The 21316-nt window shown below is 49.4% G+C and overlaps 1 protein-coding gene across 1 annotated transcript in view; it reads right to left on the bottom strand.

Moving 5' to 3' along the window:
* The window catches only part of LOC144121695 (uncharacterized), a 42400-nt gene extending 25490 nt beyond the window's left edge, over window positions 1-16910 (bottom strand). The window contains exons 1-3 of the mRNA XM_077655044.1: window positions 16739-16910; window positions 10763-10812; window positions 998-1093 (exon numbers count right to left, since the gene is read on the bottom strand). Coding sequence (XP_077511170.1) covers window positions 998-1093; window positions 10763-10812; window positions 16739-16805 — 213 coding nt within the window. The 5' untranslated portion in view covers window positions 16806-16910. The remainder of the gene's footprint in view (window positions 1-997; window positions 1094-10762; window positions 10813-16738) is intronic.
* Window positions 16911-21316: the final 4406 nt, after the last annotated feature.

The following is a 21316-nucleotide window of genomic DNA, read 5'->3' as shown; positions in this document are numbered from 1 at the left end:
GTTGAACCCGCTCATGCTGTGTGGCGTCAGTGTGGGTCCTGCTTTTATGCAGGAATTGAACAAAATTATCGCGTGTTTTATGTCGCATTCATGACAGTTATTCGAAAACGTGAGAACTGATTCAATTCGCTGCGAGTCATTTTGAAAATGCACTATTTGATTCTGTGAGCGAAACGAATACGGGGGTGTTCGATTCGCTATTCATATATTTGGAATATTTGCGCACCGCTAATTTAACATCATCATTTCGTTTTTGTTTTTTTATTTACTAAATCTTTTCTATCTTTTGCCTGGTTAGAGTACCGCAACCTTATCGTGCAGCTCCGATTCGCTGCTGCAGCGCCGTGTGCATGAAACAATTCTAAAGGGTCTGCAGAATCTTTAGACCAAATTGCCTCATAGAAATGAAAGCAGTTACTGGCAGTAAACAAGACAGATGGTAACTGGACACTACGTGGCAACGCACTCAGTCACTAGTGCTAGACAAAAGACAATTTAGTATGGGCCGTCAGTATCTCCACAACTTCTCTATTTGCTTATTTATACTTTAAACAATCTGTTAGCGAGGTAGACTTGGCACGGATATGGATACATGTTTATTTTGCTTCCTGGTAACGCTTATTTGATTATTAATAATTACTTGTTTCATTGTCCCAACGGCAGCGTGGCTGAAGAGCGCTCTGGCTAATAATGTCTTCAGTCGGTTTATGGCGCGATCAAAAACTCTGATTACAAGCATATCACGCTAACTACATCCGTGCACTAGGCCAAGGAGAAATATTCTGCCCTTTGACCTTCCTTATGTAAGGCTGATGTTCATAATAGAAGAACACCACTACGATTGCTTTTGCTTTTTGAGGCAATGGGTTGTAGCAAACTAAGGATTGACCTGAAGCGGTAACTTCAGAGGACTTCATTCTTGAAAATCACCACATGTTCATTGATTCTTCAGGAGAGCATAAGTGAACAGGTTCTTCCAATTGCAATTACTTCCTACCTGGAAAAAATTGGATCTGGATGACGGGTTGACTCCATTACTAGCAGGGGGATCATACGTCGATGTATGGTAGTACACTTCGACTGGTTCCTGCGCCTGGAAAAATAAATTTTTAAAAACATTACATGCAGCATTCATATTCCTGCAACACAAGTCTAGTAATAGTAATTACAATTAGTGAAGCCGAAAAGTACCTCCGTGTCGACAGAGCGATGAACTAAACGACATTGATGAACATGGAAAGTTTCCCATTTCTGCTCGCTTGCTCGACGGCACAACTGATATGTATTAGTACTTATAAATTTTTCATCCCGATACATCGGAGCCGCCCCGGTGGTTCAGCAGTTATGGTCCAGTGCTACTGACCCGAAACACGCAGGTTCGATCCAGGCCGTGGCGGTGACATTTAGGTAGAGGCGAATTGCCAGAAGCTTCTGTACTTTGTGATGCCAGTGATGTTACAAATCTCCAGGTGGTCTAATCTGTCTGGATCCCTCCACTACGGCGTCCGTACTAGCCTGAGTCGATTTAGGACGCTCAGGCCCCAAAAATAAACCTAACCATTCTGATATACCAGCCAGATTTCAGCGTCGATCAGCTGACTATCCCGGGAACGCAAACTAACAATATTCATTTCTATTTTTTTTTCAAAATATTCTTCCTTAAACAGTTCTATAGCTCCTCCACCGAAAGACACCGCTTTGCTTAAGTACGGCGCGAATATCGTTCGCACTTTTCCTCAGTAGTACACTCGCGAGTAAAAAAGATAGCATGAATAACGTGTCACCAGAATGGCAGATAACAACAACCGTCGCTGCGGTCTCGAACACATAACATTAGCGCCAGGTGTGTTTGCAAAGCACGCACGGCTCCAGCCGCACCGTGCTTTGCGGTACAAGCCACCCTCGGCTCGACATCTTCAGGGGTGTGTGCTTGGAGGAGGGTCCGCAAATCCCGCTGCGCCCCTTCGGGGGCAAACCCAGTTTCGAACAACTAACCCTGCAAAGGTGGCTCGTGTTTCACTCCCAAGTCAAGAGTTCGACTCAAGGCTCGTACGCTCTAACCAGCGTCAAGTTCAACACTAAGGTCCTTCGTCAGAAGCGATTCAGAGTATCACTGCGGTCATGGGCTAGTCCGGCTTTTCAGCTGTCCGACTTTGTAAGAAAAAAAAACACAAATGGGCTTCTACCGCAGGAGGCGGATTTAACGTTGTTGACTGCCGAACATATCGCTGATCCGTCAGAGCAACTGTGGTCAAGACCCTTTTCCCAAGCATCTCACACAGAAGAGCCGAGGACCAGGCCGGGGTAAACCTTGTACCCATTAAAAACCGGTGGGTACCCGGCGGCACTGCGGATCGAACCCAGCCACTCCCGAATGCGAGGCGGATGCTCTATCACAAGACCCCGCTTCGATCTCTCTCTCTCTCTCACACACACACACAAACACACACACACACGCACACACACACACACACACACACACACACACACACACACACACACACACACACACACACACACACACACACACACACACACACACACACACACACACACACACACACACACACACACACACACACGCGCGCGCGCGCGCGCGCGCGCGCACGCACGCACGCACGCACGCACGCACGCACGCACACGCACACACACGCACGCACGCACGCACACACTACATTTACGTGATGCGATGTAACGTAAAAAGACTACGTGCTTTGCGATAACACGAACAAGGCTGATAGCACAGTACGTAACGCACGAGCATAGAAAGGAGCATGAAAACGACGGAATGTGGCACGAACAACAAGGCATTCCGTAGCACTTTACTGACTGATGATCATGTTATGAGTAAAGTGCTTTTGCTTATTGGAAGGACACCACAGCCACTTGCACTCTGTGGTGTCATCTTTTAGTCGCTCACTCACCACAACATCACTCCATATCCGGCGCCGTACGCACATGCGGTTTTCAGCGGCTGTCCGGAATAATAAGCGCGGCCAAATTCTCCCCGAAACGAGTTTTAAGCCCTAGAATAACACATACGCTTGACGGGACCGGATGGGTGTCGAATTATCCAGTTATCTGAACCAATGGGGATAGAATTCACAAATTTTTACGTACATACGTTAAAGTTTAGCTAAAGTGAAGAAAAATTTGCTTCATATTTATGCCCACAAAAAGTTTGAAACCTGCGGTTGCCGTTTCAGCCGCCAATATATACGTTCCTTCTGAAACGTCAACAGGCCGCTAGGCCGATGACAAGGTCTGTATCCAGAGAGTTAATCCTGGTTCTGTTTGTGCTCTTAACGCTTCACAACCCTAGATAATAAGAATGAGAATTGCGCTCGTACGAATGCTTCCGTGCTTTCCGGATGGGAACGAGGATCCCGCGCCTGAGGCCTTTAATAAGGCTTCAGAGTAACGTTGAGCAGAACGTCTAACACCTGCGATGGAGGCTGACGTCTCTTAACGCAATTCGCGAGCTCTGAGGCCATCAAAAAGTTTATATTCTGTTAAAAATGAAAAAAAAGTTTTCCTGCCTCATTCATTTGTTTCAAGCACGGTTTCGTTTAATGTTCCAGTATTATGGCAGGTTAAGCTTTCATGTATTACAAAACGCATTTCAGTCTCCACCGCCGCGTTCAGGTTCAAGCGCGTTCAAGCGCACTGTTTATGCATATTTCAGTGGGATATGCCAGACATCCATAAAATATCTCGTAGAAGGTAGGCCTACAGGTCGCCTCAGTTCAAATGAAGCATCTGCATGCTGCTATAAAAATTCTCGTATTAAGTTCAGGTTTGGTTGGTTGGCAGGTGGGTTTCAACGTCCGAAAGTGACTCAGGCTATGGCGGACGGACGCCGCAGTGGAGGGCTCCGGATATCTTCGACCTTCTGGAGTTCTTTAACGTGCACAGACATCGCAAAGTACGCGAGCCCCCAGCATTTGGCCTCCATCGAAATTCGACAGCCGCGGCGGGGATCCAGTACGCATCATTCGGGTCAGCAGCCGAGTACCATAACCACTGAGCCAATTCGGTTGCCGAGTCCAGGTTTAATCAGATATAACATTAGCTGTCCCGTGATTTCAAGCTCGGCTTGCAAGCTGGAATAAATACATGCCATGTTCTGTAGTTGAGCCAATTTCGGTGTTTGTTCGTACGTATTTCTGTATCGCTGCTCAGATAACTAAAACTAGCAGCTTTCCGAGCGTTTTAAATATCGCGTTTAGCAAAGATGGGGTAGACTGTATTTATGAAATGTCAATGTTAGCCTCGCCGACCCAAGTGGTCTTTAAATGTGGGTTTTCTGTGCGTTGTCTGTGCCTGGCAAGTATCGGGCGCAGGGGACAAAGACGTGACGAAGAAAACCATGCTCTAGCGCTGCTGATAAATAAATTGTTATTGAAAAACCGCGCACGCACAAAGAATCAAAATGTGCATTCGCTCAGTCAGGACAGCTTTATAGTTCCGAGCCTAGTCATTTGTGCGAACAAAACTAGAGTATAGCAAGTTTCCGTTCATTTTTTGCGGTTGACTGAATAATGCGCAAACGAATTGGCCCACGGATGTTCACTAAACAAACCGGCTGACACAACAATATTGCTTGTCCTTTGCGTATTTCACTGCGAAGAGTAGGCGATACAATTTCTGAGAGAACCGCGGAGGGTGTTCGGCATAAATGTACGGGTGGGATTAACCTTACAGTGGCCTGCCGGGAACTGCTCCGCCTGAATCACTGATTTACGTGATTATGTCTCTACCGGTGTTCGATAAGGCCACTGTGCTCTAAAAACATCAATAGTGATAGTGACACTAATCGCCGCTCATTTCGAGAGCACTCAGGGTACGCGGTGCATTGGACGTCGTCCAAAAGAATGTTCAGTCTCCTCATGCTTTCTAGAGGTGTTTCCCCCTCGGAACAAAGACGCGGACAGAGACAGGGTTAATTGGAGAGACGTGGGAGAGGCCTTTGCCCTGCAGTGGGAGTAACCAGGCTAATGATGATGATATTGGCGTGTAGGCAGAGTCCGTGCGAAGTTGTTGATACACGAGAGTGGCTCTGTCGCCCGACAAGCCTCGCGTTACTCAAGGGAGGTGCAGAAGTGGCCGAAGGGCAGAAAAGTGAGGCACCACTATCTGCCTAGCGAAGTGCTCGTCTGTTGTGTTCAGCTGATGAGCCGGTGTACGGGAAGGGGGACGATTCATCTCAGACGGGGAGGCCGCATTTAGAAGAAGGCGGAATGCAAAAAACTGTAAGGCTAAAGAAGAAGATGCGTCTGATGATTTGAAAAGACGAAGACGAGGTGACAGTGTTCTCGAGAGTTTTTGCCAGCGCTACGCTTGTGTGTCTTTTGCCGATCTGATCCCAGACTGCTGCCGTTGCCGTTGCCGTCGCCCCAGTACCTCGTAACAAACCCCCCGTTACATTTGGTGGAGGTGCTGGGTAAAAACATCGGCCCTGGAGCTCCGTAGTCGTGCTCTCCCGGCGCGCACGATGCCTGAGGACGTCCAACACCAGGCCGTACAAGTGGGCCAGGCTGTCATCTGTGCCGGCTCTCTTCGTCAACGGGACCCGACCATTTTCAGCGGGACTGACGAGAACGATGTGGAAGATTGGCTCACATCGTACGAGCGGGTGAGCGTATACAACAAATGGGACGATGTGACGAAGCTAAACAACGTCATCTTTTATCTCGCCGGTGTGGCTAACCTCTGGTATCGCAACCATGAGGCAGATATTCAAACCTGGTCCATTTTTAAGACTAAATTTGCAGACGTATTTGGTCGACCGGCTGTCAGGCAACTCCGAGCCGAACAGCGATTGCGTGAACGATCTCAGCAGGCTAGTGAAAGCTTCACTAGCTACATTGAAGATGTCGTCGACTTGTGCAAGCGGGTCAACGCTCGTATGTCAGAAGCCGACAAGATCCAACACATCTTGAAAGGCATCGATGACGACGCTTTTCAGATGCTTCTAGCGCGCGACTTGCGTACCGTTGCCGAAGTCGTCACGCTGTGTCAAAGCTTTGAGCAGTTGCGCAAGCAGCGGATTCTGACACGCCAGCGGCCACAGCAGGTTGAGTCGCTCGCTGGGCTCACGCCTGCTCCTGACCCCTCGCTGCTACAGCAGATTAAAGACTTCGTGCGGGAAGAAGTGGCACGTCAACTTTCCTTTCTGCCGAGCGCTCACGACCGACCTTCATATCTGACTCCAGCGCTCCGACATACAATTCAAGAGCAAGTTGCTGAGGCTCTTCCACCGGCTCATCCGTCACCACCTGTCACGGTTCCGCTGACATACGCTGACGTTGTCGCCAGACCACAACCTGTGGCGGCTCCGCTCACATATGCCGAAGCCGTCGCGAGACCGCCTCCTGTCGCGGCTCCAGTGACATATGCCGATGTCGTAGCAAGACCGCAGCCGCCAATCTATAGTGCGCCTCCGGCGCATTTGCGAGGGCCAGTGGCTTACCGACGACCTACTCCAAGGGTCAGCGATTCCTGGCGCACAACGGACAATCGGCCGATTTGCTTCTTTTGTGGTCTCCCAGGTCATGTAGCTCGGCATTGCCGCCGTCGTCTCCCGGACGCGGAAATTCCTCCCCAAGCTCCTGGGTACTGGCCCCCACCGAGTCAGTACTCTGTACCAGCTGCGCCGCCGCAAAGTCGTACTTCCTCGCCGGACCGTTCTACCCTCTCCAGCCGCCGGCCCTCTTCTCCACGACGCCGGTCTATTTCGCCTATGCGACGTCGCCCCACCGCTAACCAGGAGGAAAACTAGGCGCCGCAGTTCCTGAGGCGAGAACTGCGTCCACAACGAACTTCGAAAGGCCTCATCCGTCAGCCGCTAACCTCATTGAAATTTCCGTCGACGGCGTTTCTGTCATGGCGCTTGTCGACACTGGTGCTGCCGTTTCCGTCATGGACGCAAAGCTGTGTAGTTCTTTAAGAAAAGTAAGGACGCCAATTGCTGGACTCTCACTGCGCACCGCCAGCGATCAGAACATCCAGCCGTCAGCAGCGTGTACCGCTCGCGTTGTAATCCAGGGGACCATTTATGCCGTCGAATTCGTCGTACTGCCCTGCTGTTCTCATGCTGTTATCCTGGGCTAGGATTTCCTATCGCGCCATGCTGCTATCATCGATTGTGCTCGAGCTGAAGTCGAGTTCTCTCACCTGCCCGAAGCTGTCTTGGACACTGCCCCTCCTGGTGCCTGTGTTAAGGCCCTAGTTGCCGAAGACATTGACCTGCCTCCCTGCTCTTCAGTCCTCGTACCCCTCTCTTGCGGCCCTCTTCGCGACGACACTGTCCTCTTCACTCCGTCTCCTATCTTTCTGCACCGCAAGTGTCTGCCTCTGCCATACGCTGTACTGACTATATCCGCTGGCCTCTCCGTACTGTTCGTGTCTAACCCATTCTCGTTCCCCAACGCCTTGCGCCTAGGTGAATGTCTCGGCACGGTACAACCATTCGCGTCTCTGCTCATCCGCGAAGAGACGGACGACGCGCCGCACCTCTCCATAGCCGCACTCAGCCCACCTACTGCTGCGCCCGATCCCTCCTCAACCGAAGCATTCCTTCGCTCCATCGACGACAACCTTCCAGCGCCGAAAAGGGCACAGCTTCTCACTTTACTTAATCAGTTTCGCTCATCATTTGACTCACATCAAAGTTCCTTGGGCCAAACTTCCACTGTCACCCATGCCATCGACACAGGTGACCACGCACCGCTGCGACAACGTCCCTATCGTGTGTCTGTCGCCGAGCGCCAAGTTATTGAAGACCAAGTCGACAAGATGCTCCAGAGCGGCGTCATTCGGCCCTCATGCAGCCCATGGGCGTCGCCTGTGGTGCTCGTCAAAAAGAAGGATGGCTCCATACGCTTCTGTGTAGATTACCGCCGCCTTAATAAGATTACGCGCAAAGATGTCTATCCCCTCCCGCGCATAGACGACGCTCTGGACTCTTTGCAAGGGGCCGAACTCTTTTCATCTCTTGATTTGCGTTCCGGGTACTGGCAAGTTCCTATGAAAGAAGCCGATCGCCCCAAAACCGCCTTTGTGACACCGGATGGCTTGTATGAATTTACGGTGATGCCCTTCGGGCTTTGTAACGGCCCCGCGACTTTTGAGAGGATGATGGACACCATTTTGCGCGGACTTAAGTGGAAGACATGCCTTTGCTACCTCGACGACATTGTGGTCTTTTCCCCGGACTTTGACACCCACCTCTCCCGTTTGAAGCACGTCTTGACCTGCCTCTCTGACGCCGGCCTGCAGCTGAACTTAAAAAAATGCCGTTTTGCCGCTCGTCAATTAACCATCTTAGGTCATGTTGTCTCTAAGCAGGGCGTCAGTCCCGACCCAGCGAAACTTCGTGCTGTGGTTGACTTTCCCAAACCTACCTCCATCAAAGACCTGCGCAGCTTCCTGGGTTTGTGCTCATATTTCCGCCGGTTTATTCGCAACTTTGCGTCCATTGCTGCGCCTTTGACTCAACTGCTGTCTGGAAGTGCAGATTTATCACTGTGGTCTCCAGCGTGCGACGACGCATACACCACCTTGCGCCGTCTGCTCACGGCGCCGCCCATTCTGCGCCATTTCGACTCGGCCGCTCCTACCGAAGTTCACACGGACGCCAGCGGTGTTGGCCTCGGCGCTGTCCTCGCCCAACGAAAACCTGGCTTTGACGAATACGTCGTTGCTTATGCTAGCCGCACACTCACACCAGCAGAACGCAACTACTCCGTAACTGAAAAAGAGTGTTTGGCGATTGTATGGGCCCTCGCGAAGTTTCGACCGTACATTTATGGGCGCCCTTTTGACGTTGTGACCGACCACCATGCGCTCTGTTGGCTTTGCAACCTGAAAGACCCCTCCGGCCGCCTCGCTAGGTGGGCCCTTCGCTTGCAAGAATATGATATCCGCGTCGTGTATCGCACCGGCCGCAAGCATCAAGACGCCGATGCACTGTCACGCTGCCCCCTTCCAGCCGAGATCGCCAGTCTTTCCACCTCCGACGCTTCTCTGCCCTTGCTTCGCCTCGGCGACATGCCTTCAGCGCAACGCATGGATCCCTGGATCGCTTCCCTTCTCGACTTTCTCGCCAACCCGACGGCTGCTTCACCGTCACGTGCGCTCCGCCGCCAAGCTGCCCATTTTGCGATCCGTGACACCCTACTTTATCGCCGTAACTACAACTCCGAAGGTCGCAAGTGGCTGCTCGTTATTCCACGTCACTTACGCTCGGAGATATGCGCATACTTCCATGCTGCCCCCCACAGCGGTCACGCGGGCGTTTTCAAGACCTACACCCGCATACGGCTGCGCTACTACTGGCGCGGAATGTACACCTTTATCATGAAGTACGTGCGCGCATGCATTCCCTGCCAACGTCGCAAGACACCTCCCCATCGTTCTGCTGCTGAGCTGCAGCCGTTACCATGCCCTCCACGCCCGTTCGACCGCGTTGGCATTGATTTATACGGTCCGCTTCCATACACTGCAGCCGGCAACCGTTGGGCTATAGTAGCGGTGGATCACCTTACACGATATGCCGAAACTGCTGCCCTTCCGGCTGCCACAGCGACGGACGTCGCCTCCTTCATTTTGCACCGATTCATCCTTCGCCACGGTGCACCTCGTGAACTGCTCAGTGACCGAGGCCGCGTGTTCTTATCTGAGGTGGTGAAGGCGCTTCTCAAAGAGTGCAACACGATTCACCGAACTACCACCGCCTATCATCCGCAGACCAATGGCCTCACTGAGCGATTTAACCGCACACTCGGAGACATGCTCTCCAAGTACGTCGCTTCTGACCACACGAACTGGGATCTCGTCCTTCCGTACGTTACTTATGCGTACAATACCGCTACGCAGTCTACCACCGGATTCTCTCCTTTCTTCCTACTTTACGGCCGCCAACCCTCTGCTACTACCGACACTATCCTCCCTTACCGCCCTGATGAATCCGAATATCGGCCTGTTTCCGACGCCGCGCAACACGCCGAAGCCTGCCGCCAAATTGCCCGGTCACTCACCACTGACACCCAGCATCGCCAGCGCTCCCGCCTCGACCAAGACCAAACCCCACCGAACTACACTTCTGGTGCACTTGTGTGGCTCTGGATCCCTTCAGGAACTCCCGGTCTCTCCTCAAAATTTCTTGCGAAGTACCATGGTCCCTACCGTGTGCTGGAGCGCACCTCTCCGGTTAATTATATCGTGGAACCCCTCACGCCGTCTCCTGATCTCCGCCGCCGAGGACGGGAGACCGTTCATGTCCAGCGCCTCAAGCCCTACTACGACCCCGCCATCTTGCCATCATCCTAAGTCGCCAGGATGGCTCCTCTTGTCCCCGGGGTGATTGTAAGGCTAAAGAAGAAGATGCGTCTGATAATTTGAAAAGACGAAGACGAGGTGACAGTGTTCTCGAGAGTTTTTGCCAGCGCTACGCTTGTGTGTCTTTTGCCGATCTGATCCCAGACTGCTGCCGTTGCCGTTGCCGTCGCCCCAGTACCTCGTAACAAACCCCCCGTTACAAAAACATTTGTGCATTGAAATTTTGACCCGTACTTGCAAGTAAAGTCCCTTAACCGCAATATTTGTGAGCGATTCGAGCAGTCGTTGCGGCTCTGAAATCGTCAAGTGATACCGATAGCAATATCTGACCACTAATATGCAATCTATGGTCATTACTTAATTAAATATTGTTTAAACTGTTGTGCTTTTTTTGGTGAGCTGTGAGCATTGTCTGACCTACCGTGTGAGACAACCTTTCAGCTCCAAACGTTTTGGCGGCCACAGAGAGCACTGAAAGAAAAATAGAAACGATTTAATGAACAAGGCAATGAACAAAATTGTTTAGCATCCTTTGTGCACTACGTTGCCATTTCTGCAGTTGCGGAATTTCTCGAAGGAATTTCCTATTTGTTGGAATTCTTTCTCTTTGAAGTAAAAAACTCCCAGATGAAGCGGAGCATGTTACAGTTTTAACTGCCGCCACACGAGGCATAATCTTAATAACTCGCAAAATTGCCTCTTAATCATTTTCTTCCGGATCATTGCTTCATTTTTCTTCATTTTCTTTAGTCCTTCTTGGTCCTACTAAATTTTGCAGAGTCAGAGTCATTACTCATCATTCTATTGCTTCTGGGTCCTTCTTAGTCATCATTAGTACTTATTACTTTAACTAAGTCATTTCTTTAACCACGTTTTTTTGGTAGCCGGGGGAGGGTACTTCCTATTGCTCGCACCTTCCTGACTTTCCCTCCTATACCTTAGAAGTGGAGTGGGAGATTTCCTTCCATACACTTTGCCACCTGCCAATCATGGCTGCTGGCTGTTACCACTCCCACAATTCTTCCTGTGGAAGCCGCCCTCCGAATGCCCATTCCTCTGCTCTCGCCATACCCTCTTCCTGCCATGGTAACTACTCTCCAGAGGGTCCCCACAGTAGCCACTTTCCGGTTAAGTACTGGGCTCTCGCCATACACTCCTTCCACGGTGACCGCATTGGAGGTAGTTCCCTTAGCAAACCCTTTCCGATTGTATTTTCTTAAGCTTTCACCACACCCTCCTCCTTCCATACCTCCTTCCCCTCCTTCCACGATAACTACCCTCCGGATGGCTCTAGTGGTAACCTCCCTCCTGCCACACATTCCTACACTCTCGTCACGCCGCCCTTCCCATTCCTTTAACGGTAACCACCCTCCAGGCGGTCCCATTGGTCGCTATCTTCCGTTTACACATTCACTCCCTCTCTCCATTCCCCCCTACTTTTCACGGTAACTATTCTCCGGAAGGCTTCGGTGGTAACCACCCTTCGGTTAAGCATTCCTCCGCTCTCCTCACAACCTCCTCTTCGACGGTAGCCACCCAGCCGTTTTTTCTGTGACAGACACCCTGTTATCGACTAAAATTTGAGTTTGGCCTAGTTGCTTCATGCTTGAAACATTAGAGAGTAGCGCGAAACAACAGTGCAGAGCACAGCAGAAACATGAAACACAGGACGGGCGCTGTCCACTGGACAGCGCCCGTCCTGAGTTTCTATGTTCTTTCTGTGTTCTGTGCTGTTCTTTAGCACTGCTCTCTAATGTTTCACCCTGTTACGCCGACCACTGTGGACAGCGCCCGTCCTGAGTTTCTATGTTCTTGCTGTGTTCTATGCTGTTCTTTTGCACTGCTCTCTAATGTTTCACCCTGTTACGCCGACCACTGTGGACAGCGCCCGTCCTGAGTTTCTATGTTCTTGCGGTGTTCTGTGCTGTTATTTTGCGCTGCTCTCTAATGTTTCACCCTGCTATGCCGACCACTGTGGACAGCGCCCGTCCTGAGTTTCTATGTTTTTGCTGTGTTCTGTGCTGTTCTTTTGCGCTGCTCTCTAATGTTTCACCCTGCTATGCCGACCACTGTGGACCGCACCCGTCCTGAGTTTCTATGTTCTTGCTGTGTTCTGTGCAGTTCTTTTGCACTGCTCTCTAATGTTTCACCCTGTTACGCCGACCACTGTGGACAGCGCCCGTCCTGAGTTTCTATGTTCTTGCTGTGTTCTGTGCTGTTCTTTAGCACTGCTCTCTAATGTTTCACCCTGTTACGCCGACCACTGTGGACAGCGCCCGTCCTGAGTTTCTATGTTCTTGCTGTGTTCTATGCTGTTCTTTTGCACTGCTCTCTAATGTTTCACCCTGTTACGCCGACCACTGTGGACAGCGCCCGTCCTGAGTTTCTATGTTCTTGCGGTGTTCTGTGCTGTTATTTTGCGCTGCTCTCTAATGTTTCACCCTGCTATGCCGACCACTGTGGACAGCGCCCGTCCTGAGTTTCTATGTTTTTGCTGTGTTCTGTGCTGTTCTTTTGCACTGCTCTCTAATGTTTCACCCTGTTACGCCGACCACTGTGGACAGCGCGCGTCCTGAGTTTCTATGTTTTTGCTGTGTTCTGTGCTGTTCTTTTGCGCTGCTCTCTAATGTTTCACCCTGTTACGCCGACCACTGTGGACAGCGCCCGTCCTGAGTTTCTATGTTCTTGCTGTGTTCTGTGCTGTTCATTTGCACTGCTCTCTAATGATTCATCCTGCTACGCCGACCACTGTGGACAGCGCCCGTCCTGAGTTTCTATGTTCTTGCTGTGTTCTGTGCTGTTCTTTTGCGCTGCTCTCTAATGTTTCACCCTGCTATGCCGACCACTGTGGACAGCACCCGTCCTGAGTTTCTATGTTCTTGCTGTGTTCTGTGCAGTTCTTTTGCACTGCTCTCTAATGTTTCACCCTGTTACGCCGACCACTGTGGACAGCGCCCGTCCTGAGTTTCTATGTTCTTGCTGTGTTCTGTGCTGTTCTTTTGCACTGCTCTCTAATGTTTAACCCTGTTACGCCGACCACTGTGGACAGCGCCCGTCCTGAGTTTCTATGTTCTTGCTGTGTTCTGTGCTGTTCTTTAGCACTGCTCTCTAATGTTTCACCCTATTACGCCGACCACTGTGGACAACGCCTGTCCTGAGTTTCTATGTTCTTGCTGTGTTCTGTGCTGTTCTTTTGCACTGCTCTCTAATGTTTCACCCTGCTATGCCGACCACTGTGGACAGCGCCCGTCCAGAGTTTCTATGTTTTTGCTGTGTTCTGTGCTGTTCTTTTGCACTGCTCTCTAATGTTTCACCCTGTTACGCCGACCACTGTGGACAGCGCGCGTCCTGAGTTTCTATGTTTTTGCTGTGTTCTGTGCTGTTCTTTTGCGCTGCTCTCTAATGTTTCACCCTGTTACGCCGACCACTGTGGACAGCGCCCGTCCTGAGTTTCTATGTTCTTGCTGTGTTCTGTGCTGTTCTTTTGCACTGCTCTCTAATGTTTCACCCTGTTACGCCGACCACTGTGGACAACGCCCGTCCTGAGTTTCTATGTTCTTGCTGTGTTCTGTGCTGTTCATTTGCACTGCTCTCTAATGATTCATCCTGCTACGCCGACCACTGTGGACACAGCGCCCGTCCTGAGTTTCTATGTTCTTGCTGTGTTCTGTGCTGTTCTTTTGCGCTGCTCTCTAATGTTTCACCCTGTTACGTCGACCACCACCCCGAAACGACAAGATGCGAGAACACAACGAGATACCTTGCCCTCTTGGCAGTGTCGCGCGTATTACTCCCACTGAAAACGGATTTAGAAAACAGCACTGTACGCCTCCCCTTGTTCGCTTACTGTGGAATTTGCAACACCCGCTGCGAAAGAACAAGTCTAGTCAGAGGAGCAATTCATTCTGTGCAGTCTTCTAATGCTTATCACTGTTGACTTTTGATAAATTCTAGATAAGTACAGCGCAAAAAAGCAGTGCGTAAACTAGGGCCCGTCTAGGTACTTTTATTTAAGGTTATTCCTCTCATGTGCAGTTATTTCTCTTGCTTTATCCTGTCGGGTGAATACTGCTTGGGTATCAAGCTCTTGTTCCGCTGTAATGCTATGCTAAATTGTAAAGTTTAGCTTTAGCGTTTTTTATTATGAACCCGAAACAGATTTTTGCCCGCTTGGAAGCGGTCGGAAGCGTTGCACTTTTGGATCTCCTCCCCAGCAGGAATCACAAGAAAAATAGAAATTAAGAATGCAAAAAGGAAAAAAATCCACAGATTATTATTGTCCTGGTTGACCGCGTTTCTTCAGGCTTAGGAATTTAGAGTTCACACAATGCAGCCAGGTTCCCTACATGTTTTGAAAGATTACACACCCTCAGAGGCTATGTAGGAGGTCAACTTATTTGCGGCAGGTAACGGTATGAAGATCTTTGTATGGCGTGAAAGGTGCAGCTTTCTTTTTTAATAGTTGCAGTTAGTGCTTTGCCAGCTGTAATGTACGATGGCGCGTACGTTTCAGGCCAGAATATTATATGCATGCCTGGAGTTTCGATGATATACAGCTGGTAGCGTCTTTCGTCCAGGCTGTTTTTTTTTTCAACCATTAGTTGTCCCTGCAATCTTCGATGTTCCTCGGCTTTCATGTCTGAGCGTGCTGTACGTGCAAACTTCAAACTCCTCCGCTTTCCTACCTAAGCGTGTTGTATCTGCAAGCTTCGAGTTCTTCGGCTTTCTTGTCTAAGCGTGTTGTAACTGCAAACTTCGAGATCATCGGCTTTCATAACTAAGCGTGTTGCTCCCCTCACGCATTTTGTGTTGTACACTTTGAATACTATCGGTATCTGTCTTTCATACTCTTCGTGGAGTGAGGAAGACTATCAGCTTCGGCCGTCAAGCATGCTGCTTCCAAAAGCTCAAGCATGTAATCCAAAAGCTCGAGGGCACAAGCCCCACGTAATGCCCTCAAGTGCTCGCGGTCCGTAATGGTAAAGAATTAGCCACGATTTGACTTGTTTGAGAACGCGGCAACATGTCCTTTTTGTTTAAAATGCGGGTAAACAGATTGGTTTATTCGTTTATTGCGGTTTAACGTCCCAAAGCGACTAAGGCTATGAGGGACGCCGTAGTGCAGGGCTCCGGAAATTTCGACCACCTGGGCTTCTTTTACGAGCACTGACATCGCACAGTACAGGGGCCTCTAGCATCTCGCCTCCATTGAAATTCGACCACCGCGGCTGGGATCGAACCCGCGTCTTTCGGGTCAGCAGCCGAGCGCCGTAACACTCAGCCACCGTGGCGGCCCTAGTGTAAAACAGAAACAGAACGTTTCTCAAAGAAAGCCAAGGAATGGCACTGTTAAGTAGAACTGTTGCCTGCTGTTCGTCAGTGATGAGTTCTACGGAAAACTGTATGGAAGCGGGTGTCTTGAAGTCGAACATGGGCGGAAAAACATAAAAAAAATGTCAAGGAGGTTTATAGCAGTCAAACAAGAGGGTCATATGCTTTGTCTGTTTTTTTTCAGTGGTGGTGCTGCCTTGAACGTTCCAGGTATTCGTTAAAAAAACCGAAAGTAATAACCTTGCTTAGGTGTACACGAACCCAAGAATGTACACGCATTCTTATTGAATTATAAGAGAAATGAGTACTGTAGGCGCTCGCAGCTAAACAAGTTTTGTGGCGAGTACGAGAACTCCATGCCGGGGCAGAAAAGAGTACTTTCTTCCGAATTATTTATTCCAATCGTTAAAAACACGTGTTTTCCAAAAATCGATATCGATTCACTTCAGTCATATATTAGAATGAATATATTGGTTAAATATAATTTAAAAATGCAGAGAATATGTAAAACCTTGTGCACAGATATAAGAATATCGCCACGAGATGAAGCCAGATCTCTGATTTCATTAATGGCATATAATTTAGATATTGCTCGAACAATAAACAGACAAATAATCTGTTCGGTCCCGTTCACAAAAGAAACCGTGTAAAAAGTCGCACAAACATCGAATGACCCTTGCAGGCAGAAGTCGCCACCTTAAATGTTTCACTTAACGTCACAGCTTGCGGAAGGCGATTGAGAAAATGAGATGAGTTTTTGGCAGTGCTGCATTCAAAAAGTATATTGTCGATGGCCACAACTCTGGCAGCGTTGGTCAAGTCCGTCCTATGCAGGCGTAGGAGCGCTTGACAGCACTCAACAGAGCTCGATAACCAGCGACTTATAGCTGAATAGGCGGTTCGCCTCCTGGGGTCTTAATTTGATTCCAGAGTAAAGTCATTCTGGCTGAGAAACCGACAGGGCCCACCCGGCTTTGTAAAACACTATATTTAAAAAGGAACAGTCTCACTACGTCCGATAGCCTGACTTAACAAAGGCAAAGAAAATATAAAAATCTCAACTTACGCAGAGGTAAAATGAAGCTGCCTAGTAGCCACGTTGCCGGCATCCCGTCAAATTTCGTCAGGTGCATTTACAAGATAGCGAACTATGCACTAAAATGTTGTGTACGGTAGCAGGAAAAAAATTAACAATGCTGCCCCTTGGTTTCAAGGACGTCGATGTAGTGCTGTCACAATATATATAGACGCTTCCCGCGGACAATAGCCTTTCCCCCCCGAAGCCGCAAGTGTATTATATCGCAAGCAGTTGCCTGCATACGAAACCTATTTGTCGAAATATGTGCATTGTTTTTGTCTGCATGACTCATTCGGGTTAGAAGAAATGCTACGTTGGATAAAATAAGTTAATAGTGATATTTAACCTAGACCTTTGTCATTTTTATGCTATGAATACTAGAAAACATTCCAGATCGATAAGTACTGGTACGATAGCTACTTTTTGGCTAGAATTATTCTAATGTTTTCGAGCAGAGCTTGAGCAGATATGTTTGCTCCAGAGATATTGAGGTCACAAAGCACTGACATATTTAATGGGAAACTAGTCAAACCAGACTAGTCAACCAAACTAGTCAGACAACCAGACAAAACTCCTCTTAAGTATGTACTATGTGGCCCAGATTTTGACTTTCCTGCAGTGACCGACTTGATATTGTTACGTGGCCCGAAATCTAGGCGGGCACAAGGACGACCGGAGCACAGGGCACAGATCACAGCGGACACCGAACGGATAGCGTGCACACACCGGACACTATCTCCACGACGCCTTTACGGAGTTTATCCTTTGCACGGCCCCCGGTCGAAAAGGCTCCGTCTCGGTATACAACAGGGCAGTGAAGGGAACTGCGAGACATAAGGTTTTAGTCGAGAAATGCGCACAACATCAGTCTAATGCTGAAAGGAAGTGGCACCGGGGAAGGCCGGGTCGATCTCGTAGGTGACTGTGGTGACTTGGTGCAGGACACGGTACGGGCCGAGATAGCGGGACAGAAGTTATTCAGAGAGCCCCACGCGGCGAGATGGCGACCAAAGCAGGACGAGGGAGCCTGGGGAGAAGGAGACCATACGGTGAAGGTAGATGCAGAACTCCTGCTGAGAGGTCTGGGAAGCGAGTAGCGGGGAGCGGGCCAGATGGCGGGCGTGGTCAGCGCGACAAAACAAAACAATGTTATAAGCCTTCTACACCACCGATAATTAGTATTTCTAACAAGTCTGCAGAAATTATTTCTCTTTACCTTGAGTTTGGCGCATGATGGCCTGAGTTGCCTATGTGCCATAAAACACAACACTGTACATTACACTGAATTAAGGTTGCGTAATTGGTTTGGAAGCATCATGAAACATACAGCGCGATCCAAGACACAGTGCATAAAAAAGGAATGAAAGATGATACACGGCACAAAGCAACAAGTTCTATTTCAGTGGCACCATAGGTAACGGTTTATATCAGAAAAAAAGAGAGAACACAAACAAGCATGCTCTTCAAAATGTATGCTAGATTTGTTTTTATTTTCTTCTGCTATATTTTGGCAGCAACTGCATCTTTACACACAATTTCAATGAACTAAAAGCTTGTGCCCTTCACCTCATCTGGTGAAATTAGCCTTCTATCCCTCGGATTAACACGAGACTAGGATGAACCGGATTTAAGTATACCAGTATATTTCACCAAGTGAAGCCTGCAATCAACCCAGGGATACATACCTCCGCCGTCGCAAAACAACGAAGGTAAACGCGGCAAAAGACACTGCGTGCGATGGTGGGCGACCGCAATAAGTAAACGTTCCTTCCCACGCTTAACGCAGTTGCGATGAGTGCCTTCGCCGAATGCTACTTGATTACGCCAATGCAAGGCCGGACTGTTTCGTTCGAACGACAGATCGGGGATAGCGCGGAGACGACGCGGCAAGGAGCAATATCTGGAAGGAGCCGAATGTCTCACACAAACGCTTCCGACGTCTCCCGTACATGCACAACGGCCAGAAACCAAGCGCCACTCGCACTGGAGTCTCTTTAGGCCGGCTACTTCGCGTGGTTTGAAACGCGCGCGCGGAGAAACGTAAACAAGAGCGCCGAGAAAAATAAACGAGAGCGCACCCGTACAATATGGCGCCGAGCTCGTTTCCGGCTTCAAAAAATATCACGTGACGGCCTCTCCTCTAGTTTTTCCTTCCTCCATGCCAGCGCGCAAAAAGTGACGAGAGGAGAGAGGCACGCTCGAAGATGCGTATATTCAAATTCTGACTACAGATCACTCAGCTTCCAAAAAACGCATTAAAAAAATTCTTGCTAGAGGATATTTGTGAAGCCGCCTCTTTTAACATCCTCGGCATACGGCAAGTTTATTTGAAGGCCATTTCAGAGCACCTTTAAGCATTATAGTTTTCAGAACTTCGAGATGGTGCAACGGCGTAGCGTTGGCTCCGAAACTATGACATTGTCAGGACGGGTGACCTTCTTATTCGATTTGGCTACTAATTGGCCGGAAACCTGGATTCCATTTTAGGCACGCAAATATTCTATGCAAACCACATATACATGCTTTGCTAGCTTACCTACGCTTCAAATTACAAACAATAACTGGCACTACGCCAGCTGTATATGCCGATATGCTTCTTTGCTTAGACACACTAAACATGAATCTGCCACTATCTGGAACAGCGATAGGACATGTGGTAATTGAACTCCCAAGCTAAAATTATGAATTCTTTTGCGTAGGATTATACCTGCAACATGATGTCATCAAATATTTGCGTTTTGTGATGAGGTACAAAAACTACACCGCCTGGTTTCAGCCGCTTTCGAAACCGGAATAGATTCTGCCTAACTTGCATGGGAGTTTACTCAGTGGCCATTCGTCCTGCTAACCTGCCTGAGGTTGGTTTCATATTACTTATGAGCAAGTGTGAAGAGATTGGGAGCACTCTTAACTAATCAACAACTGCTATCCTTACGTTCATTCAATCAGCTGAGAGCGCCTTATTACGGTCTTGAGAATCTGGCTCGTGCAGTTACCCCGCCGCGGTGGCTCAGTGGTTAGCGCGTTCGACTAGTGATCCGGAGTTCCCGAGTTCGAACCCGACCGCGGCGGCTGCGTTTTTATGGAGGAAAAACGCTAAGGCGCCCGTGTGCTGTGCGCCGTCAGTGCACGTTAAAGATCCCCAGGTGGTCGAAATTATTCCGGAGCCCTCCACTACGGCACCTCTCTCTTCCTTTTTTCTTTCATTCCCTCCTTTACCCTTCCCAACAATATATGAGACAGATACTGCGCCATTTCCTTTCCCCCAAAAAACCAATTATTATTATTATTAGTTTGCACCGGCCGTTGCGCAAGCGCGCCGTTCCACCCGCACCACAAAATCGATTGAAGCCCATGGCGCAAAGTGCCTGCTCGGAATTGACCGCTGCCCTCGTTCGACTGTGAACGCGTTTGCGAAAGCTAGAACACAACATATTAAGCAAGCCGCTTCATTTTCTGAGTGCGAACCAGCTACTCAGTGATCTCCCTGTATCGTCGTCGGTCGTAGAGCCTGCCACACTGTTTGTTAACACTTCTCGAGTTACAGCTTGACTTCAGTCTAGTCTTGACATGAATTGTTCTGGTTATGTATGAAACAATCAAAACATATCCCTCTGCTACGAAACCTGCAGTTTGCCTCAAGCTTTTAGACAAGATACAAACCTCAATAATGCTGTGCAAGTGAATTTAGGGAATAGCGGCCACAAATCAGGAAAAATCGCATGCAGTACGGCGTCGCAGTCGCGGCTTGCTCCGTATTATCTCGGGGTATGGCTGATATTGCTGCTCGCGGAGGCGGGCACAGCCATTTGTTCCACGGTTTTCGACTACGCTTTTTGCTGTGGCGTTATGAATTGCGGCTTGTTTAGTGCGCAGAGATTACGATGAAACCTATGGGGGTCGCGTTCTTCTGTGAAACACAGTATATGACGAGAAAGGACTAATCGACTGTTGGGCGAGTTGGTGCATGACTCGAAGATACAAGGCGCAAGAGCAGACAGGACCGATGAAGATAGGACAGGACGAAGGCAGCGCCTTGTCGGTTTTCGTACTTTGTTAAAGCGCTTTGTCCGTGTTTGTTCTTCATTCTTCCTGTCTGCTCTTGCGCTTTGTATCTTCGACAATGGACCAGTTTTGGTAAGTGCCATTCTTTACGCGTATTGCTTGTGAAGCCGGGGTCAACGTCGCTGCTTGGAATGCATTAAAAGCGCGATTTGCTTAAAATGTACAAAAGCCTGTTTGCGGCTCGATGGCAGTTGTCCAGCGTTCAGATGCATGTTTGCAAGATTGATGCCGCAAGGTTCAGTCCCGTTCAAGCCGTCGCGTGGTGCACACCACGGAGACGGGCATTTCTCCTCACGTGCCCGTAGCCTTTCTGCCTACTGGCGGGGAGGCGACACGGGCGGGAGGCGGAGGTCAGGGCTTGTAGTGCTTAGTGGATTAAGCTATAGCCATAGTGATTATCTTTATCTCCAGGGCTGAAAGTGACTTACGTGCTGGTCGGAAGCGGCAGTATGGGCAGACATGTTCACCGTCCGGGCGCCGGGCATGCCACAAGCCGCTGTC

Source organism: Amblyomma americanum, chromosome 2 (assembly GCF_052857255.1).
Source record: "Amblyomma americanum isolate KBUSLIRL-KWMA chromosome 2, ASM5285725v1, whole genome shotgun sequence".
Lineage (NCBI taxonomy): Eukaryota > Metazoa > Arthropoda > Arachnida > Ixodida > Ixodidae > Amblyomma > Amblyomma americanum.
The sequence above is the reverse complement of the archived record's forward strand: the minus strand, read 5'-3'. Positions and strand labels throughout refer to the sequence as shown.